Raw genomic sequence first — 22,100 nt, 5'->3', positions numbered from 1 at the left:
ATGGGGCAAAAAGTGGGAGAAAGGTGAATTCTATATGTATATTGGTTATATAATTGTATATTAAACATATGTAATTGTATATATGGCAAGAGAGATTGGGAGAGGGAGGAGAGAGGCAAGCGAGACTGGGAGAGAGAGGAGAGAGGCGAGCGAGACTGGGAGAGAGAGGAGAGAGACGAGCGAGAGAGAGGGCAGAGAGTGGGAGAGAAGTGAATTGTATATGTATATAATTGTATATAACTGTATATTATACATATACATTTGTATAAATGGCAAGCGAGATTGAGAGAGGGAGGAGGGAGGTGAACGAGATTGAGAGAGGGAGGAGAGAGGCGAGCGAGAGAGGGCAGAGAGTGGGAGAGAGGTGAATTGTATATGCATATAGGCTAAAAAATTGTATATTATACATATTTATTTGTATATCTTGGCGAATTATACATATACAAACATGACTAATTATACAAACTCGAAGTCAGCCCACATAATTAATGTATAATGTTAGTCGCGTGTGATAATTATAGCAAACTATAGCTATGATGAATAATTAAATAGTATAAGTTTGCTTGTTCGCGTAATTTTCCCTTTTATTTTACTTTGACTCATATCTCACAAATGGATATTTTATGTTTATTTTTACTTAGTTTGCTATTTCAAATATAAATTTTTATGTTTATTTGTTACTTCCATATATATCATCACAAAAGATAAAAAGAATTCATGTTTTCCTCTTTGTATTAATTATTTATTTTCTAAAATTTTAACACTTAACATCAATTTATATAGGTATTAGTTACATAAAACACTCTCTTTGTTTCTAATTACTTGTCTAATTTTTCTTTTTTATTTGTCTATTTTGATAAAATAAAAAAAAAAAATAATTTTTTACTTCTTATATACTCAATTAATTATTTTAAAAAAAAAAAGATAAAACTTTTTGAAAATTTTAAGAACAAAATAATAAATGAAATTATTTCATTAATAGATGTGTCAGTTCAAAAATAAACAAATAATTAAAGGCATATGGTGTAAAAGTAGATGGAGGAAGTAGTTGTCAACTTAGCAAATCACAAGAGTTTTATTACTTTAACACGACAGTTTTCTTACTCCGTTCTTTCAATAATAGTTGTTAACTACAACATTTTGGATTGTCCAACAATACTTATTCACTTTATGAAATTAATAGATAATTTTACACTTAGTTCTTAATTTATTCTTATTGTTAATCATAGTTGTTTTCCTACTTACATTTCTCAAGACGTTAATTTATTACATTTAATGGGTGATACTGTATACTTCATCTGTCTACTTTTAATTGTCATGTTTTATTTTTCAAAAGTCAATTTGACTAATTTTCAAAGTTAAATTAAATTATATTAAAAATTCAGTGTTTTTAAATAAGAAATTTATATATTAAAAAACTATATGAAAAAGTACTATAAATTCCAATTTTGTACATGTCAATATGATGAAAAAATATATCGTAACAAAATTATTTTTGTTTGACTCTACAAAAGAAAACTGTGACAATTAAAAGTGGACAGAGGTGGCAATACCGTTCTATTTATAGTTTTTTAAGAAATGTGTAAAGTCAAAAGTAGATAACTCACTCCGCCCATTTTTATTTGTTGAGTTGCGCTTTTTCGAAAGTCAAGTTGATTAATTTTAAAGTTAAATTAGATTACATTAATTCGATATCTTAAACAAAAAATTTAGATATTCAAAATACTATAAATTTCAATTTTTTGCATTTCAATATAACAAAAAGTACATTGTAAAATGTTATCCTACGTCATTTTCATTTCACACTAATAAAGAAAATCATGATAGAGTAGTGAGTACTCTTTCATCTTTAACCAAGAGATCTCGAGTTTGAGCCCCTTTATTAGGAGCGGTTATAACCAGTCACAGAGTGGCAAATAATAACAATATACTTTTTATAGTCATACTATCCTTTAATATTAAATAACAATATAACTTCTAGTAGTCAATTTGCAACTCAAAACATAGTTTAGTAAAGTATATCTTTAACCAAATATGAATCAAATAATATAAAATCAAAGTATTATTAAGGAGTGAGGAGAGTAAATTAGAGTGATAAAGTGGCTCCAATCTTATATAATAATGCAATGTGAGCAATACTCCGCATCTTAGTTCTAAATGATAAAAGTTAACTCATGACTTGGACGAGTTCAAGTACTGCTCATGCGAACTAAGTTCAATGGGCCTACTATTTCTGAATTTCGAAATTTGTGATTGATTCTAAAGATTGGTATCAGACGAATTTCTCGACTATCAAAAAAAAATAATGCAATGCGCATTGAATTCAGTTGAAATATGCATAGAAAGACTGAGAAATCAAGGTCAAGCAATTAAGGCACACTAGTACTTTACTTTCTCTGAACAGATAAATCTTATGGATCTTCCTTTTTTTTTCCGATAACGTAATATTTTTATTTAACAGGAGAGTAACGCAAAAGAAGCATACGTACGTATACAAAAAGTATATAAAAAAAAATAGGAACCTACAAAAATTAAATGCTCTACACATTTTCAAAAATTACGTGAAATATGTAAGTGTACATATATTGACGTAACATGAGGGACGCTATGTATGAGGAATAAATGTGTAGACAATTGAGAAATCGAAGCCAAACTTATTGGACTACAAGTCTACAACTAATCTTTTACATGTCATATAGGGTATGAAAAAAGATACTTGTCAATTGAACTTTGATCAACTAAATCAATATTAATACTATATATCAAAACTTACATCTATCAATCAATCGTGTCTTATACTAGATATGTTGTCGTTGAATAGAGTAGATAAAGTAAAATATTTTAGATTTATATAATCCTGTGCAATTAAATAAAAAATTGTTCCGACAAATATGAAGTAACATTTAATTTTCATATATAGATAGATAAATGCATATACACCCTATAGTACACAATAAAGAATGAAAGGGAGGGTACATCATAAATAAAAATAGAGCAAATGACCCCCCCCAAACCACCCCCCACCCCCCAAACATATATATATATAGACATGTATTAATGGAGAAGATGAATTGTATGACTAGGGGAACATACAAACAGGCAATAAAGGAAGCATCTTGTTCTCGTGATAGGTCACAATGACTCCAGGCCCCTACACCCTGCTAAGTGCTAAATGACTCCGCTAATTTAATAAATTTTAGTTTATCTCTTAACTGTACCGTAAAATAAAATAAGTTTTATAGGTGAAATTTTACTATAAAACTTTTGATTATAACATCCGAAATATTTTTGTGTCGATTAATATTCACTACTATTCTACCACAATCATCAGTCTTCACCATCACAACTAATATAATCGACAACATCCATTAATATCATCATTAAATATCATTATATAAGCATAATTTCTGCATTAGTTGGTACTTGAAATTTTTTTCTAATGCTATCTGTGGTCACCGAAGGTCTAATCATAGATAGTCGCTAGTCAGTGAAATGAATGCGGTCAATTTTAACTTTGATTTTTCATTTACTCCACGCCGTCCTATTTCCATGTTCCACATTTGACTCGCCACAACAATTAAATAAACCCCTTCAAAAAGAAAAATAAATCATTATTTAATAACTGTCTTGCTTGAAAATAGAGACTTCAGAAAAAGAACTTTAACCTGCAAAAGATATATTTATTGAAGTAATTAAATATAGAATAATGACATTAACGCTTTAAAGCTTAAGTTAATATATTTGAAAATCCTAAAATTTGTAAAGCTTGTGTAGAAATAAAATAACTTCAACCTTTTTGTAATATATAAATATATAAACTTCCCGTAACCAAATGGTCATAACAACCATCGATTCTCATACATACACAAACAGGTTTTTCATTAAAAAATCAAAATTCATACGCAAAAGAAATTATATTATTTTAACTTGCCCTCCTTTGATGGGAGAGATGACCTAAGTAATTTTCAAAAAAATATTTTCCAACTTTTGATTGGTGTTTTCCAAAATAGTATACATCGTCAAAAATTAATATCAATAGTAGCCATATCAAAGAACATCTTTATACTGTTTCTAGTATCAATAATAATACATCCAAGTGTTACTCGAAGCAAGTAATACTATGAAGTTTAAAGTCAGTTAGTTCTATGAAAATTAATTTTGTACCACGAAAGATAAGTCATATTCCCCACTCCTATGGGGAAGATACTCCCATGGACGACATTTTCTAGTAACCAGGCATCAAGAGATAACTTCCTCATATAAAACCCTTACTGAAATATGATACCAAACACACCTTTATGATTATGGAGAACAAGATGCATGAAAAGTAGTTTCACACTACTTTACCAGATAAAAGAGAACGGAGTAAAAGCTCTCATCCTGTATAAAAACTGTACCTTCATGGAAAGAGCTTTTTTCATATAGTAGCGCCAAAAGATGCTCTTTATGCAAAGAGTTTTGAAGTCTAAGGACTCAAACGAGTCATCACAGCAGGAACATCAACATACCAAATATAGTAAGGCTGTTTCGGATAGACCCTCGGATAGTGGTTACTGTGGTAGGGAAAAGGACTGCATTTTGCAGCACAGCTTAACGCTGGGGAAAAAAACAACTTCTTCTGCAACAAAACATTCTCCTTTTTGAGATATCAGAAAAGGAGAACAGTATCCACACAACAAGAAACAAAGACAAAGCACTACATTAGGATCATACTCTTCAAAATCAGCCAAATTGACTACTACACCCATGAAAAAAGCAACACCGTCAAGTGTTCCAAAACATAACAAAACAAGAGAAAAAGCTATAAAGGAATAATGCAGAGCCCTTCAAAGACGGGCTATACAAACTTCGATAAACAAAAGTGCAGTTGGATATTTATTAGATATCTGATCCTCATCTCACAATCAATTCAGCCAAACTCCTTTCCATCATTTAAGATGTTCCATTATATCCTTAAGCACCACTTCTCCAGGACAATGCCCAAACACTGAACCCATGTGCACACGAACACAGATCGAAGAAAAGGCTAAATACCCTGACAGTTTCCAACAGACATACAGAGCAAAGGAAACAACTACAAGTGCCAAATACTACGTAATCCAGATGCCCACAAAGATAGACGCAGTTACTGAGGACCGATTGAGTGTCAATATGTACCATTTGATTCTTTAGTCATTAGAAGCCTGACATCTAATATGCATTTTTGTTGTTCCACAACCATGAATCTGCCAAGTTCCTCTTTAAAACTCTGGAGTTGCACGCCCTTAGAAAGTGAAATCTGGCATCTCTGCAAGAAAGCATGAGCTCAAAAAAATTTATTCCCATTCTCCTCTCACTGTCCTTGTTTTGAAGGTAAAAGTAAAGTGCGATCAGCAAAACAAGCCTGATAAGATAACTCGAAACAAAAAGCTAAGAACAACTTAACATGATGTTGTCTTTTGCCATTTCAAGAACTTTTGAAGCTTGACATTACATAAATTAATTGATTCTGTTTTGAAACCTCCTTTCGTTTTGCCTACCTTCCTTATTCTTGTCATTTTAACAGCACTCAACTAATCACAAAATAACACCACCAGAGTCCAAAACATTCCAGACAACACATGGTTAAAAATAAAACCAGCACGCATACACAGCTTTATATCTATTCTCCAACCCAAAATTTCCTGAGTAGACTGTTCTAGAGCTGAAAAGCTTGAGCTGGTAAAGGTAAAGAATATTAATCAAGAAAATGTTCATCTGGGTGAAATAAACATGTTCCCTATGCAAATGAGCAAACAATATCATTCAGAAAAACAAGAGGAGCTTCTAGTCATAAAATGCGAGAAACAAAGAGCGAAACTCCTGCTCCTCCCAACTTCCAATATGGAGTATGGCTACACATCAAAAGAGAACATTAATTTTTGTAAAAAGCACAGGAGTAAGAAAGTAATATTCCAAGTATCCGTCAACCTCCAATGCAAGTAAATTAAACTACCTAAGATTGATGGGCTACTAAAACTGAAAAGAGATAAACTGTCAGGTCTGCATGTCGAAAATCCTCAGGGAAACAATATCCAGCAACTTAACAAACTGCATACAAAGCATCTCTATTATAAATACTTACCCACTTGCAGCACCATCAACCACAGCTAACTGGTTCACTGACAATATATAGCTTGATCTATCTGTGGAGGGATTTGCTTGATCTCTGTTCCTAATTCTTGTTCAATTCTATACCTGTCAGTCAGATAGATACAATCAGTATCAGCAGAAACCAGCACACGGAAACTTAAAAGAAATGAACATAATTAATGCATACAAATTGAAGCGATCCTCAAAAGTAATCAGGCTAACAGCTAAACCAAGGTGTCCAAATCTCCCTGATCGTCCAACCTGCAAAAGCAATTATCACTGAGAATATAGCACAAACAGATAGATAAGTCAATAAGCAAGATCAAAGATCTGTAGTGCATACCCTGTGCAAATACGTTTCTGAGTTCTTAGGGAAATCAAAATTGATAACAACATTAACTGCTTGAATATCTATTCCTCTAGTAAACAAATCTGTTCCATCAAGAAAGAACAGTAAGTTACCAAATCAAATAATCAACAAAATAGACATTGTATCACAGGAATACATGCTGATCCTCATAAAAGAACAAGAATCAATAAGATTAGTTATGCATCATGAAAGATAAAGTCAAAATTCATCATTTAAGAACAATGTGAGAATCATTCATTACAAAATAAACAAATGGATGGCATACCACTTAAGATAGCTCAGCAACACCAAGAATATCACCACATGGAATAGATATCAGTAAAACCACAGATTCCAGCAAGAAAATGCATTAACTTCAAGTAGCATCTAGTTTAGTCCCCACCCCACGCAAGTCCCCAACCAAGACTTAACCAAAAGAGCCAATCAACATAACTAAAACGATGCAACTACATACAGCAGTGTATTTGGTCATATGATAAGTACATGCAATACGACCCAACAATGGGCAGTTGTAACCAAACAAGTTACACCACTATACACCGGGCATCGATATTTCTCACGATATATGCCTATGTGAACATATTATGAAGAGAAAATTGTAGAATAAACACACCATTTAAAGGACTACTATGTACTTATAAGTACCAATAAATAACAATGAATTCTAATATTCATATTTTAACACGTGAACACATAAATACTTAACCGTACTAATTAAACAGATGCATTAATCATACCAGTACAAACAAGGTTCCTGCAGGCACCATTGCGGAAGTCATGAAACACCCTGTTTCTATGATCTTGAAGCATCTTAGCATGAATGTAGAAGCATGAATAGCCCAGCTCAGTAATCTTTTTCGCAAGAAGTTCCACACGATTTACAGAGTTGCAAAAGATAATTGATTGGTTAATTTGAAGCTGCACCGGAAAGAAGATAGAAATTGGTTAGCATGTGCACATTGCACTAATTTTAACACCTACGCTCCATAGTAAAACTAGGACTACCTTTGAGAAGAGAGTGTTAAGGCAGTGAATCTTCTGTCTTTCTTCAACGAAAGCATAAAATTGTGTTATACCCTTGAGTGTAAGTTCATCCATGAGGTTGATAACATATGGCTTGCGCAAATATCTTTCTTTAAAGTCTTTGACAGTAACAGGAAATGTTGCAGAAAACATCAAAATCTGGCGATTTGCAGGTAGGAAGCAGATCAGCTGCTCGATGGAAGGCTGGAATTCCGGTGAAAGAAGCTTATCAGCCTGAAGGACAAAAGTAAACACAGTTGAATTTACAATTGTGTATGTTGTCTTGCTAGGAAGGAAGAAAAAGAGGTCAGCAAGGGCAAGCAGGAAACAATTTATCCAATTCCAATTAACTCATGTAAGGTAGCCATTGCAAAAAAATTCTCAACGTGTCAGAAACTTGCATCAAGACTTTGTAGATTGTAAGTTAGAATCATAAATAATCTTAGACAAGTCAGTGCTAGTTTCTCAACATCGATAATAAAACTGAGTGCACCAGAGATCTTGAATTGATTAAAACTTGACCTATATTGCACATGAAGTGTACTCTATAGTTAATATAAGATTATCAAAGAATTTAAGCATTTTGTCATCACTTGAGCATTCAAAACATTTCTTCAAGAGACAATCTGGCATTAATACTCTGATCTATATACTCAAGAGGATTACCTCATCCATGATAAACATGGAGCAATCTTTCAAAACACACACCCCCTTTTTTGCAAGGTCAAGAATTCTTCCAGGAGTACCAACAAGTAAATGAACTGGCTGATACAGTCTCATTATGTCGTCCTTTAAGCTAGTCCCCCCAGTGGTAACCATGACTTGAATTTTTAGGTGCTTCCCGAGTTCTTTACAAACTTGAGATGTTTGGAGGGCCAATTCTCGAGTTGGGACAAGAATAATAGCTGCATATGGAAGCACCGAACAACAGTCAGAAACGAACTAAAACAGAGTAAACTATAGTTGCACAACTAGGGAAAATACTACACATTTCCTCTTAATTTGCAGGAATGCAAAAACTATGCTATGACCAATTATAAGCTCTATCACAGCACACTGTACAAAAGAATAGCTTGCACCTAACTAAAATAAAAGCAAGATATTCACAGCACCATATTTCATGTGTAGCAAAGTAACATAAAACATAGACTATATGTGACAGGAGAAGGCCAGCAACACTTGTTTCTAAAGCTAAAATTTGCTATGCCAGGTTAACATTGAGACAATATGATCTAGTAATTACACTTGTTAAATCTGAGTGACATACTTGCATTATTAATGAGGCCATGGAACGTGCAACTGTCAATCTGAAAATGGCTCTACATTAACTTAGATCACCAGTAAATAAGCCAGCCCAAGATTATGCTCAAAAACTGTTGAGCGTCAAAACAAAATTGAGCTTAACTTCATACAGTATATGCATGTATGTACAAGAACCTTTTTTCCTTCTTTCTGACAACAAGTGTTTTACAAGCATGGGCTTGGATTTAAGTTCAAAAAATGGTGATATTTTTTACAAGTAATTACTAATCTTCCAGAATTGTAAATCGTCAGTGCAATTAACACCATAGAATTGATTCAAAGGGATCTTTGGTTCAGGACTTTAGGTGATTAAATGTAATATGCATACATGAAAACCATTACATCGCAATTCCCATAAAAAGGAAAAATGGGATTCCACTTGTTGTGAAAGGTTATCAGAGGTTTGCACCTCACTTCTGTTGTCCCTGTTTTTAAGAAAGAAATAATAGACAATACATATGGTTCGTAAGCTAATATAAATTGTTAAAAAGTGTTATGAATACATTTTTCGTACTTATGAAGAATTTAAAATTTTAGCATAAGAAACTAGCTCCAAATAATATAGAACTAAATCTTTTCATCTAAATCAGAAATTTAAGGCGGTTTCTAACCTTGATAGATCTGAATTTTTCGCTTACACCTTGTTTGGATAGTTGTTACCCATTGTGTTTTATTGTTGGTTTGAATACTATGTTTGTTTTGATTGTTACTTAAATTTATTGTATCGTGTCGTTTATATCTACTGTTAGAATGTTAGGTGACGACGAAAAGTCTCATTTTGTGTAACAACCAATTTAGTGTGATCATGTCATTACCTTCATATTTTCTTCTCATTTTATCTTTACTTATTATTGAATAATCATATTTTATTTTTTACCCTACCTTTTCATAGTAGCTCTACCATGTACTCTATTTTTCTTATAGGTTTATCATTCAAACAGTCGATGTGTGACATTATGTAACTACAAAGAACGATACAGTCTATACAAACATTGTATTCATTGAAACAAATCATTACGATACAATACAATGCAATACAATACAATACATTATGAAGCAATAAGTAACAACCATCCAAACAGAGTGTTAATTATAGTTGTTTCAATTCTTTTTGTCCAACTAGTCGTTGTTTGTGTTTGTAGTTATTTTTTGTTGCATTACCTATATATTTCATTTTCTCCTAGTGTGTTGCGTATTCTTCTTTTTGGTTATCAAAAACTTTGGCATTTTTCTGAGCTTTTGACTACTCTTACTTGAAGGGCCTAAATTATTTCAGGCCTAATTCAAGTACTCAACTCCTTTAGTAAAGGATCTGTACGCCAGATTATGCAAAAGCTTTTCTAGCTACTCAACATGTACTAGTATGCAAAGCTTAGTTCAGTTGCAGTTTTACAAGCAGTCAAGCAATAGAGAGGTCACAGTGTAACTACTAGTAAATGCTTAGCTACAAACCTTGAATCACATTCTTGTCTTGATCAATTTTCTCTAAAGCAGGAATGCAGAAGGAAGCAGTCTTCCCAGTTCCATTTTTGGCCCTAGCCAATATGTCACTTCCAGTTAGCGCAATTGGAATGCTCTCCTCTTGGATTGGCGATGGTCTCTCAAATCCCTTTTCATAAATTCCCATAAGCAGTTCGCGCTTAAGAAAGTAGTCTTCAAATTCATTTCCCTTAGTTGCTGTCACGTCCTGTAAGAAAAAGTAGCAGCGAAAAAAATCATTTTTTTTGTAAGTAGCCGTGAAGACAATCAGTAATGCAGAACAACCAGAAATAACCTCATAAACAACATTAAGTAATAACAGCAGTTCTCCTAGATCCAGAAAAGAAAAGAAAAACAATCAGGGAGTAAACAAACTACATCAAGGAAGGCGGACTGATAAGTGACAACTCAACAATCTGTGAGCAAAATGTCATGCCTAAAATTACTCCCTCTTTCCAAATTTATGTGACTTACTTTCCTTTTTAGTCAATTTCCAAAAAAATGACACATTTCAATATTAAGTAACTATTAACTATAAATGTCTATTTTACCCTTAATGAAATGATTTACAGCCACACAAATTTCTATCATTCATTTTGAACCACAACTTTAAAAAGTCTTCATTTCTTTCTTAAACTTAATCGAGTCAAACTACATCACATAAAATGGGACAGAGGGAGAGTACTACATTGTGCATCAAATATCTGTTAAAACATGTATAGATTTATGCATATGGAATTAAAATGCAACGCTACACATCAAACAAATAACCTAATAGGCTCTAGCACTTGTATAAATAATTCATAAGGATGTTGTGCTCGGCCTAGAATACAATCATGACATGTAAGTACCAGAGATTCCTAGAGGTGAAGGTTGTTAAATCATGAAGATGATGAGAAATGTAGACTAACTTATCATATGAATATCGTCAATTTCTAGAACTTATGGGAGAAATAGACATCTTTCAGTAACTCTACATAAGCAATTTTGTTTTTGTATTTCCAGTTAATTGTCAGATGATCTCGTTCTCCTAATGGATTATATTATAGGCACAAGAGCGCTTAAGAGGTCCTCAAGTTAGAGAGTTAGATCAACAATGTCATGAGTGAGGAATGCCAAAAAGGGAAAAATGAGAGACACGAGCTGAACTGCTTAACTAAGGAAAAATCCCGGCTATAGAAACATCAGTCCCTTTGTCCCAAAAGATAGCCTACTTTCTTCGTTGGTCCATCACAATGGAGATCACTTACAGGATTTTTTCTTTTATATGCAAGCACTCTATGACAAAATTTCATGGCTCAAGTCTCAAGCTAATAGTTTACGAGAATGCTAGAAGGCAACCTCATTTCTTATGGCATGTAACTTATGGTTTCAAGTTTTCGGTAACAATTGAGTAATGGAACTGCCTATGAAGGATGTGATACCTTGTGTTGTATGAGAATGATACAGATGGATGAAAATTGATATCGGGAAGAAGCAGAACAAACATGGTCGACAAACATGCTGTCACAAAGAGAATACAATGGATTGAACTACATGGACAGAGAACAATTTCCAACTTACCTCTGTTCTGTATCGAGTATCAGGCTGTGGTATCTTCAATCTAGCCTTCCATTCTTGTGAACTGAACAAAGGGGAAAAGAGAAGAAAAGGAATTGATTTATCATTAATCCCACTACAGCTTAAGAAATGTTCGACAGAATAAATGAAATAATTCAAACTCATGATAAATGAAACTCAAAAACGTCAAAATTCTACCAATCAAATGTAAATTTTGAGAGAACAAAAATCCTCCCTTGATACTTACCGTTTGCCATCAATAGGAGAAATAATTCTTCCTTTCCCTATTAAGGAAAAGATACTAACAATCCATTTCCATATTGAATCTAGAGTCTCATCCAAATTGCAAGCATTCTTTTGGTCCCCCTGCCCCTTGAAAGGTCCAATATTAATAACTTGTGTAAAATGAGGAAACTAAGCAAGGCTCTGTCCCCTTTCATTGAATACATTGTCTGCAGTTATCATAATGAGATTCACAACAATCTCTTCAATCACAGTCCTCTTAGAGTCGTTCTAGGAATAATCTGGTTTCACAAAATGCTAGCACATCCTGTTAGCAGTTGAAGGTGATGACAGTCTCAGATCAGTGTAGTAAAAGGCACGCTTAAGCCCTGAAGCGAGGCTCAAAACATGTTGAGCACTTTGCCACGCTTTATGTGCGCTTCAGAAGTCATCCTCAAGGTTCTAAGGCAAACTTTTCCTTGCCAATCAGCCTCTTCTGAAGTAGCGACACTAAATAATTGAGATTTCACTTTATCATAAAAAAAAAATTTCAAGTTCTTTTGTCATATATTTGTCATGCTTATAATTATTAGACTTGGACTAGACATATAGATTTGTATTATTTTTCTCCCTTTGCGTCTTTTTTCATATAAGCCCACGCTTTATTCGGCTTGAACCCCAACAAACCTAAAAGCTTTTTAGTGCTTTTTGCCTTTGATAACACTGAGTCTCACAATAATTTGATTTGGTGTATGTGGACCACAATGTATCAAGAAAATTTTTTTACGTCCAACACAGGCGAATAAAATTAATCTAAGAGGAAGAAATGTATAGAAAGCCAATTGCTACGCCAATATGATAAGATAGCTGCACGGATCAAATAGGCATTACTGCATTTACGAAGATTAGACTTGCCAGCATCTTGCATTGGCATATATCCTAACCCTCTAAACTAATAAAACAAGCAATGTTCTGATTATCTTGAGATTTCTAGTCTACTAAGTCTAGTTGAGAAACCAAAATGGCTGAATACTCTAGCTTGAGGTTAGTTATATTCATCCCCACCCCCCACCCCAAAAAAAAATCAGAAAACTAAGAGAAAATCGATCACAGCCTCTTAACATTTTCCTACTAATTTATAACCTTCTTTTTTCAATCCATAAATAAGTTCCCTATAATCCAACCCGACATGATGACTCAAACTAGTCTAGGTAAGACACGGTGATTTTTACAAACAAGTCAGCTAGCTATAATACCATGACCAGCACCCACCAAAACAACAATTCAACCGATATCTCTAACTTGACAGATTTCTTCACTTACCACTCATATACAAACAAAAGCTCCCTAATTCAGTGGAAAGTGTCAATCATGCTGTAAAGTAATCCACAAAATAGCTGATGTCTGGATCTGAAGCAGAACTCTAGTTCAGCTATAACTTTGAACTACTCCAGCAAAGTCTACATTCTATGCGTGATACAACTACAAAAACTAGCCTCTATCCCAAACTAGTTAGGGGAGACTATGTGAATCCCCTATCCGTGCACTCTAATCGAGCTCATTTCATTACCATACTCAATAATTTGAGTTGGAAGACAGATTAGGGTTCTCTAATACTACAAATTCTCCAAATCTCACACTTTTTCCTAGATTCTATGCATAAGAAAGTGAGAATGAAGGGCGAAAAGAAACCCTACCTCTGGTCAACGGCTTCGGACTGTACATTCTTTTCAACCTCGGCAACGGTGGAATCGGGAGATGGCAACTGGTTTCTTCTAAGCCACTGCTGTGTTTGCTGATTCTGAAAATGCTGTTGTTGTTGTTGCGGCTGCGGCTGCTGATAGGGTGCTGGTCCTCTCTGAATGTACTGCTGAGAATTTCTATGTTGAAAGTTTGGGTTAGTATTTGGATGCATACTCCCACCGCCGCCGCCTCCACGGCCCCCCATCCCTGGCGATTGAAATCTTGGTCTCGGATTCATCACCAACTAGGTCTCCTGAAGAAACTAAAGAAGTATTATGTACAAAACTTTGTAAGTCGGCGAGAATGTACGATCTCCGGCAACCAACGGCGATAGAGAAACACAACGAAAATTCCACCTAAAATTCGAGGAAAAATCGATATGGAAGAAGAAAAAGGGGAAAATGATTTAAGAGGAGAAAAGTGTCTAGGGCGTAGAGAGAAATTTATTAAAATTACAGAGCAGTCAAATGTATTTATAGCTTTTTTCGGAAACGGGGCATTTGACAGTCAATGTGGAGAGCACCGGCCTTTTACTAAAATAGGACTCAATTTGAATTCAGCGGACGCTTTATTATCGTACTCCGTTCCGTTTCATATTTATTTGATTTAGTTTTAAAATTAAAATATAAAAAAACAAAACACAGAATTATCCTAAAAAAAAAATTAATTCTATCTTAATTTAATAACTAATAAATAATTTGAGATAACTATTTATAATCATGTACGACTAATATGAAATGGGAAAAATAAAACTTCTACTTAGAAAAGACATTGGTTATTTTTACAGTGGTTATCATTATTCATTGGCCACAATATTTTAGTATGAAATTATGATAAAATAGTAAAGAGTTACCTCCTTAGTCTCAAAATAAATATTACTGCAAATAAATTTTTTTTCCAAAATAAGTATTGCATTAGAAAGATAAAAATCATTTTTTATATTAAGAAATTACTTTTTCTTAATAGCGCTCATTCAAAAATATTTAATAAATAAGATAAGTAAATGATACCTTGTTTTTTTAATGAACGTGAAATGAACTAAAGTAACACACGATGTGAGATTTTTACTATGCTGTATATTCCTTGCATAGTACAGTAGTACTTGTTATTGATGTAGGTATACATAAAGAATTTAAGAAGGCAAGCATTGGTGTTGCAGCTTTAGATGACTTTGAGATTAATTGTGAAGATGTTTGGAAGTTCATGGCATATCTTGTGGAAATGACATGGAGAAAAAAATCTAAACGGTATGTTGGTGCTCGAGTAAATGTACACATCTCAACTATTCCATCGAATACCTGTTATCTCCTACCAGTACATATCGTGGATAACTTACTCCTCGGATTGCTCCTTGTCAGTATTTCTCAATCTCAAAGAATAATAAGGCATATATAAGAAGGAAATGGACATGCATATTTTGCTGCTAACCAAGTTTACATCTGTAATCCATATACATGTTACAACTTACAAGTACAACATCATATTCCAAGGTGCAAATCACTAATACTTACAATATCTCAGGAGGACCAGAAAAAACTCTTCCAAAACCAAAATCAAGTACTACTGTCCAATCTAGCACAAGGAGTAAACTCATGAACTAGTTTCACCATCTTCCATTTTCTGGGACGACTTTACTATCAGCATCATCTTTGGTGAGTGATGCTAGTTTTTCTCTTAAATTTTCAACCTTTTTCTTCACTGGGGTGACACTGAGGGTAGCAGCAATACCCTCCCTGATCTCAGTTTCCAGCTCTTTTACCTTTTCTGAGTTGGAGTCCTTCACAATCTCTGCCTTCAGCTCTTCAATCTTTTCGCTAAGATCTGATCTAGTCACTGCTCTTTCCATCTCCTCTTTAATCTCCGCATTTACCTTAGCCACCTCCTCTTCCAATTCTGGAGGAACAGCAACATTTGTCCTTTTGCGCGTGCCGACTATTTCTAGATTGGCTGACCTTAGAACATCCTTCAGCTCTTTCTTAGCTTTTTCTACTTCCTCTACAAGATTTGTATCCAAAGAATCCCCATTTCTTAGCTTTTGTGAAGCTGCGTTTAAACGGTCTATCTTGGCTTTTACAGTTGTTGTAATCTTCTGATTAACTTCATTTTTTATTTTTTCACTTTTGTTCTTCAGCTCAATGAGCCTGCTAGCCATGTTCACGGTGTAAAGCTTTTGCTTTAAACCAAGATACGCCCCAGGTTGTGACAACTTCTGCTTAAATTCTTGCATAATCTTATCGGCTTTCTCCTGCAAAGACTTGTTTAGTGGTTGATCCAGAATAGGAGCTCTTTGCAACTCTAATTTAAGAGATTTAATCTTATCATCCAAGCCCATAGCTATGAACGCTTTAGTCATCTCAGTGTCTAGATCTTCTTGGAGCTTCTCAAGGACTTGGATAGTAACAGGATCAGATGGTCCTTTAGCTTCTAGAATTTTCTTTTTAAGATTTGCAAGCTCTGATTCCAAATCAGCAGGCGGTGTGTTAGCTTCGGATAGCTTCATGTTGCGCTTCCTTTCAGGTTCAACCTGTATTCCCTCTTGGAAACCTCCAATAGAACGAAATTTAAGCATCCGTTGGTGAAGCAATTGTTCAGAATTCATCCTTCCTAGTTCCTGAATCAAGAAGCCATAGTGAAAACATGTCAAATACAGAATATACAGAAATGTTGGAATTTGGTATATCAATCAACTAAGCTCAATCCTAGTGGAATGACCTAAAATGTTAAAATTTGTCATCTGATAGAGTTAGCAAGCAAACATTGGATCAATACGTTGTAATCCTATCCCATCTCATCCCACAGAAGTGAAATTCTAATACCTAACCCCAGTCCATCCGTGATACAATGTGGAAAGGCCTTTGGTAATTTGCTGATATTTCCATACAAGTCAATACAGTTACTTTATTTCTAAACAAAGAATTAGCCTTTGGTCTGTTTCCATAGACAGAAGGTATTACCGCCATGGCATCGAGAATAGCATGTTTAATCTGCTGAGATGCCCAGAAAGGATCAGCATGTGCACCACCGAGCGGTTCCTGCAAGAGATGACAAACAAAGCCAACATTTATGGAATTATGGCAATGGAACTTCACCATAGATTCTAAATCTTTTCCAACCTAAAATTAAATTAAGTATAAAGGTGAAAAGTATATAGATGGTGAGAGTTTTTACAGGAATAATTCCATCCGCTATCCGGAGCCTGTAATGTTCCTGAGCTGTGATCCTCAGCTTCTCAGCTGCCTATTCAATGAGAAATTTAGTAATGCTAAATCACTTTTTTCACAAACTTGAACAACTTTCTCGTATACCTTTGGAGCTGCTTGTGAAGATTTCCATAAAATTGCAGCACAAGCTTCAGGACTGGTCAGAGAAGCATAAACTTTGTAAAGATATAGCAAAGATGATATATTCAAGGAACCAATGCAAGAAGTGTAAAAGAAACAACTACAAAATCTATGCCTCAACACATGTACAATGTGTCCGCGTCTTTAAGCTAACACGACATGTTTTTGGTCCTTGATATAGTAAGACGAGAATTCATATCTTGCTTATATTTCTGCAGGCACAAAAATTATTTTTGAACTTGAACTTTTCCTATTCTTCAAATTGTCAGATAAGTAGCAAAATAAAGTTATGGAAGAAGTACAAATGAACCAAACTTACCTAGCAACATAAAATGCTGAGTTTTCCAACATTAACAACTTGTTTGCACATCCAATGGCAAGAGCGCCGCCTGAACCACCTTCACCAGTTACAACCGTTATGATTGGAACTTTCAGGCCGAACATTGCCCTTAAATTGTAGGCTATTGCCTCACCCTAGATGAAAATATTGGAGGTGATTATAGATTCTACATGAACAATTAAGCTCAATCTAATAACACAATATTTGAAAGTCAAGGTAAAAACTCACACCTGACCTAGCTCTTCAGATCTTAAATCAGCAAAAGCCCCTGGAGTGTCTACAAATGTAACAATAGGGAAGCCATGATGATCAGCATATTTCATCATTCTCAAAGCCTTTCTGTAGCTGCAAGGCAAAGACTTAGTAGTTATCAATCCATCCTTTTACTGAACCAACTTTAAGGTATCAAATAAAACAATTTCCCCCTTTAAACAACTGAACGCTGCGTAGACTCTCCAAAACCCTGATAACCTGAGCAATAAAATTAAATTGGAAACATGTGGAAAGGCTAACAAGCAACAACTTCAGCCTAACTTGTTGCTAGATTAATGAAAAAAGCACTTCAATTTAACCAGTTATTGCCCACAGAACAGGTTAATCACGAATGCTTAATGATAGTAGTTAGTAATGATGCTACGAAGGAGAATTCTTGAAGCATACCCATGAGGGGTTGGCATTGCAAAGTTCCGCATGATGTTTTCTTTTGTATTTCTACCTTTCTGATGACCAATGAAGAGGTAACTTCTACCTTCAATGCTCCCAATGCCAGTCACCATGGCTGGATCATCATAGCCAGCACGATCTCCATGGAGCTCTACCCACTTCATGCATGATATAGGAGTGAGATTCCTCGAGTTGTCAGAAAAGCTGCTAATAACAATAGTGTAACAATAGTGAAAAGAGAAAAAAATCACAAGGTATACCTTCTCTGTCATATTTAGTATATGATCTAGAACAGTTGGTCTATTAGGGTGTCGAGCAATTTGGAGCCGTTGGATGGGTGTCAAATGAGTGTATAAATCCCTCAGGGCCTGAAAGTATGGCATATGTATCAAATGGAACAGGAAAGTGTTGGTCAAATAATCATATTTGCACAGGTATAAGCATTATAATCTGATGCTTTGCATAATGAACAATACTATATGTTTAGTAGACTGATTATCATAAGTTGGCAATACAAGGAAAACAAAGTTAATTCCCCTCTTTTCGATCATATTAGTTCAAACTAACGTAAATTTTGATAAACACACATACTTGTACAACGAGCTACCTATTGTAAGAATCGGGTGAATTTACCTGTTGATACTTAGCTTCCAAAGCATAAATCTGATCGGTGAAATCTAGTCCAGTGTCTTCGGCCATTCTGCGTACCTGAATAAGAAATGAGTTTGAATAAAGCATTAGTTCTATGATTCTAGCAACTACTATCAGTACCACGAGATTCTACCTTTCTATTGCCATAATCGTGAAGTAGCCACATTGCACCAAATACTTAGTTTATTTCAGCAATACATTAAGGTCAAGGCATACAATATAAGTGTGGATCAATTTCATTATGAAATGCAATTGTTCCTAACCAAGCATCTTTTGTAAGCAAGTCACCTCAATAAGCTGCTTCTCTAAATTAACCAATGGCTTCTCAAAGGCAAGTGTGACTGGTTTCGGTTTCTCATCAAGAGGCTTAAAGTAGGAAAGATACTTTAAGGGTGTCTTAGTGTCTGGATCAATATCACCATGCCACGGGTAATCTTGCTTCTTCCACTTTTTTATTTCAGCAGCTGTGCGAAACTTCTTCCTCGTCCTCACTTTGGGACTTCCCAAATCCTTCAAATTCAGACCATACAACCTTTTGGTAAGAAACTCACTCCCGAGAGACGAGTGTGGCACAAATTCAGAACTCAGGTTCTCTGCATTTCTACCTTTTCCACAATTCCCAACTGCTAGAGATAAGGAGGACATCTACCCTTTGAATTTGCTAACTGCAAAATCGACTTAAATGCCTTACAACCCAAATATCTACAATAGCCACACGAAGAAACAAAATTAACAATGAACCTGCAAAAAGGAGAAATTAACATCAATTACTCATTCCACTATGGTGACATGAGTAGGAATCGAGGGCGGAGCTAGCTTGACGAAGGGGGTTCAATCGAATCCCCACTGTGCAAACAGGTAAAAAAACTAGTCTTTTTGGTGATATATTAGCTGTTGAGAGGAATGGAGAAAATTGTGAGAAACCGAACTCCCTCAACGTGATGAATAGTTCTAGTGAAGTGGCTAAGGGAGTCCCAAATTTGCTTTAGGTCATAGGAGATGTGACCATTTTTGAATCCTCTCATATAAATTCCTGGCTCCGCCACTAATAGGAGCTGTACTAGGGGAAGACATCTACTGAGATAATAATAAATAGTACTAATCAGAAAGAGTTTTATCATCAAGAACAGCGACCCACAAGTGGGAGTTTGGGAGGTTAGAGTGTACGCAAACCTTATGAACTAACTAAGAAAGACCGTTTCATAAAGAGTTCTATTATTAAGAATTAATCATTTACGTTCCATCAATTACCCAGTTGCCAAACATTTGTTGAAATTGATTAAGACAAAGATTTCATCTTTATACTTAAACATCACAAATAAACAACCACCCTGAAGAGCCCACATACATAAGCAACAAAGGCCAACACAGAGCTCAATTCTTGGTTAATAGTAAGAAACAAAGCATATATATCAAATGAGAATTTTACACTAGATAAACAAATTAAACATACAAAAAATGCAATACAGGACACAAAAAAGATTTAGGCATGTAGGACTATACTGTAATCCTAGAAATATCAACGACAACATACTCAGTGAAATCTACAAGTGAGGTCTGTGTAGGATAGAATGTAGGTGGATCTTACCACTAGCTCAGAGATTGTTTTCTAAAACAGTTACCATGAAATATGATGGAGCAGAAAATTCTGGGGTTCTCCTTTCTTTATCAGCTAGTATGTTCTTTGTTGTTGAAGAACATGAATGAACGACTGAGATTAAGTATATATGTATCCATGGAGAAGCCATGGAGGTCCCCGCCTAAACATGGACAAGTAAGTTTTTGCCTTTTGAGGAGACAAATATTGGTTGAGCTGACTATTACACAATGCCTAATGTTTATCCAAACTGTTCCCCACACACAATTTATTTTTATTTTTTTAAAAAAAATAGGAGATGATGGAAAATTTCGTGCGTAATAAGATCTTTTAGCTTATGCCAATTGCATAATGTTTTTTTTTACGTGTGCGGTTAAATATATCGTAATTTTTATTAATTTTTTAAATATAAATATAACTATATATATATATATAATTCTTTCTGAAGTTAACGGAAACACGTACACCCCGCTTAGAGGAGGTATTTGACAAAAGAAAATGATGAAAATGAAATGATATCTTATAATTATAGTTTGAAGTAACAATAAATATATGATATCTTTGAAATACTAAAAAGAAATCAACATTCAATTTTTGAAATTTATGGTAAATGTGTTTTTCAAAGTTCTAGTTCGAGCAATAAAATTTTTATAATGCTCTATATATTGATTAGTTAAAAAAACAAATTGCTTTTTATAAGAAAATATATTCTTCAAAATAAATTATTTTAAAAAATTGGAAAATAAAAAATACGTAATAATACACAGTAAAATAGTAATATTATTATTAGTTTATTATATAATATATAGGCCATAATTAGTAGAGTTGTGATTTATTTTAGCAATTGGTATGTTAGATTAATTAGAATTTGCGTGAGTAAATCGATTTACCATTTATGACTCGACTAAATGTACATACATTGCCAATAGACATATTGCGCGAATAATCAATTGGAAGATTGCTATTCAAAATTATGAAATATTTAATGTTTATCATTTTATAATTAATTTTTTTAGAAACAGAGAAGAAGGAAAAGGTGAAGGAATTACCAAATGGAAATCACATTCTTCTTAATAAAGTGCAAATTTAAATAGTTAATAAATAAAATTATTAAAATTTAGCATAATTAATTTACTTTTAAGATTGCAATTGAAAATTTTAATGTTTATCTCTATGTCCCGTTTAAAATTAACATAGTCATATAAATTTTTTCCTAGTAACCTGTTTCCATGAATTTTGTATATTCAAACTTCAAAGTATTAACCAGAATGACCTTAAGAGTCTCTTTACTTGTTTCAGATGGCTAATTGAATATTTATATTCACGATCTTATTTTGGCCATAAGTTTAAAACTTAGTTATAATTGTAAAATCTAAAACTATACATAAATAATGTCCCAGAATTTCTAGGGTAAATTTTGAAATTTGATCGTAATATTTTCTTTTAATTTTGTGATACATTTCGAATTTTGAGATTTAAATAATTTTTTTATCGTAATTTTTTCATATTTCGTTCAAATATTTTAAATTGTAAATTATTGTGACGTATAATAATTTTTTATGCAGTTTCAAATATATAAAGATTTCATGTCGAAATTTACGATCAGATTAATATATTTAATTTTTGAAATTCAAATTATCTCACATAAATTTAAACAAAAAATATAATATAAATACACACTTAGAATTTGCTACTAGT

The 22,100-nt window shown here is 33.9% G+C and overlaps 2 protein-coding genes across 8 annotated transcripts; both read right to left on the bottom strand.

Moving 5' to 3' along the window:
• Window positions 1-4,616: 4,616 nt before the first annotated feature.
• LOC107008061 (DEAD-box ATP-dependent RNA helicase 8-like) lies at window positions 4,617-14,290 on the bottom strand. The gene is made up of 10 exons (XM_015206962.2): window positions 13,765-14,290; window positions 11,849-11,909; window positions 10,259-10,493; window positions 8,171-8,409; window positions 7,487-7,738; window positions 7,219-7,399; window positions 6,455-6,543; window positions 6,299-6,372; window positions 6,104-6,216; window positions 4,617-5,287 (listed from the first exon to the last, which is right to left on the bottom strand). The coding sequence occupies exons 1-9, from the start codon at window positions 14,046-14,048 to the stop codon at window positions 6,138-6,140; spliced, it is 1,494 nt and encodes a 497-aa protein (XP_015062448.1). The 5' UTR covers window positions 14,049-14,290; the 3' UTR covers window positions 4,617-5,287; window positions 6,104-6,137.
• Window positions 14,291-15,200: 910 nt separating this feature from the next.
• Window positions 15,201-20,615, bottom strand: LOC107004153 (acetyl-coenzyme A carboxylase carboxyl transferase subunit alpha, chloroplastic-like). 7 transcript variants are annotated; one of them, XM_015202429.2, is made up of 11 exons: window positions 20,394-20,615; window positions 19,094-19,470; window positions 18,788-18,862; window positions 18,415-18,522; window positions 18,152-18,312; window positions 17,722-17,836; window positions 17,471-17,625; window positions 17,116-17,167; window positions 16,979-17,047; window positions 16,765-16,842; window positions 15,201-16,421 (listed from the first exon to the last, which is right to left on the bottom strand). In XM_015202429.2, exons 2-11 carry the CDS (start codon window positions 19,448-19,450, stop codon window positions 15,414-15,416), a joined length of 2,178 nt encoding a protein of 725 aa, XP_015057915.1. In that variant the 5' UTR covers window positions 19,451-19,470; window positions 20,394-20,615; the 3' UTR covers window positions 15,201-15,413. The 7 variants fall into 7 exon arrangements, with proteins under 7 accessions (XP_015057915.1, XP_015057886.1, XP_015057908.1 ...); XM_015202400.2 differs by having other exon boundaries at window positions 19,094-19,546; window positions 20,340-20,614; XM_015202422.2 differs by having other exon boundaries at window positions 19,094-19,507; window positions 20,340-20,614.
• Window positions 20,616-22,100: the final 1,485 nt, after the last annotated feature.

This window comes from Solanum pennellii, chromosome 1 (genome assembly GCF_001406875.1).
Source record: "Solanum pennellii chromosome 1, SPENNV200".
Taxonomy (NCBI): Eukaryota; Viridiplantae; Streptophyta; class Magnoliopsida; order Solanales; family Solanaceae; genus Solanum; species Solanum pennellii.
The sequence above is the reverse complement of the archived record's forward strand: the minus strand, read 5'-3'. Positions and strand labels throughout refer to the sequence as shown.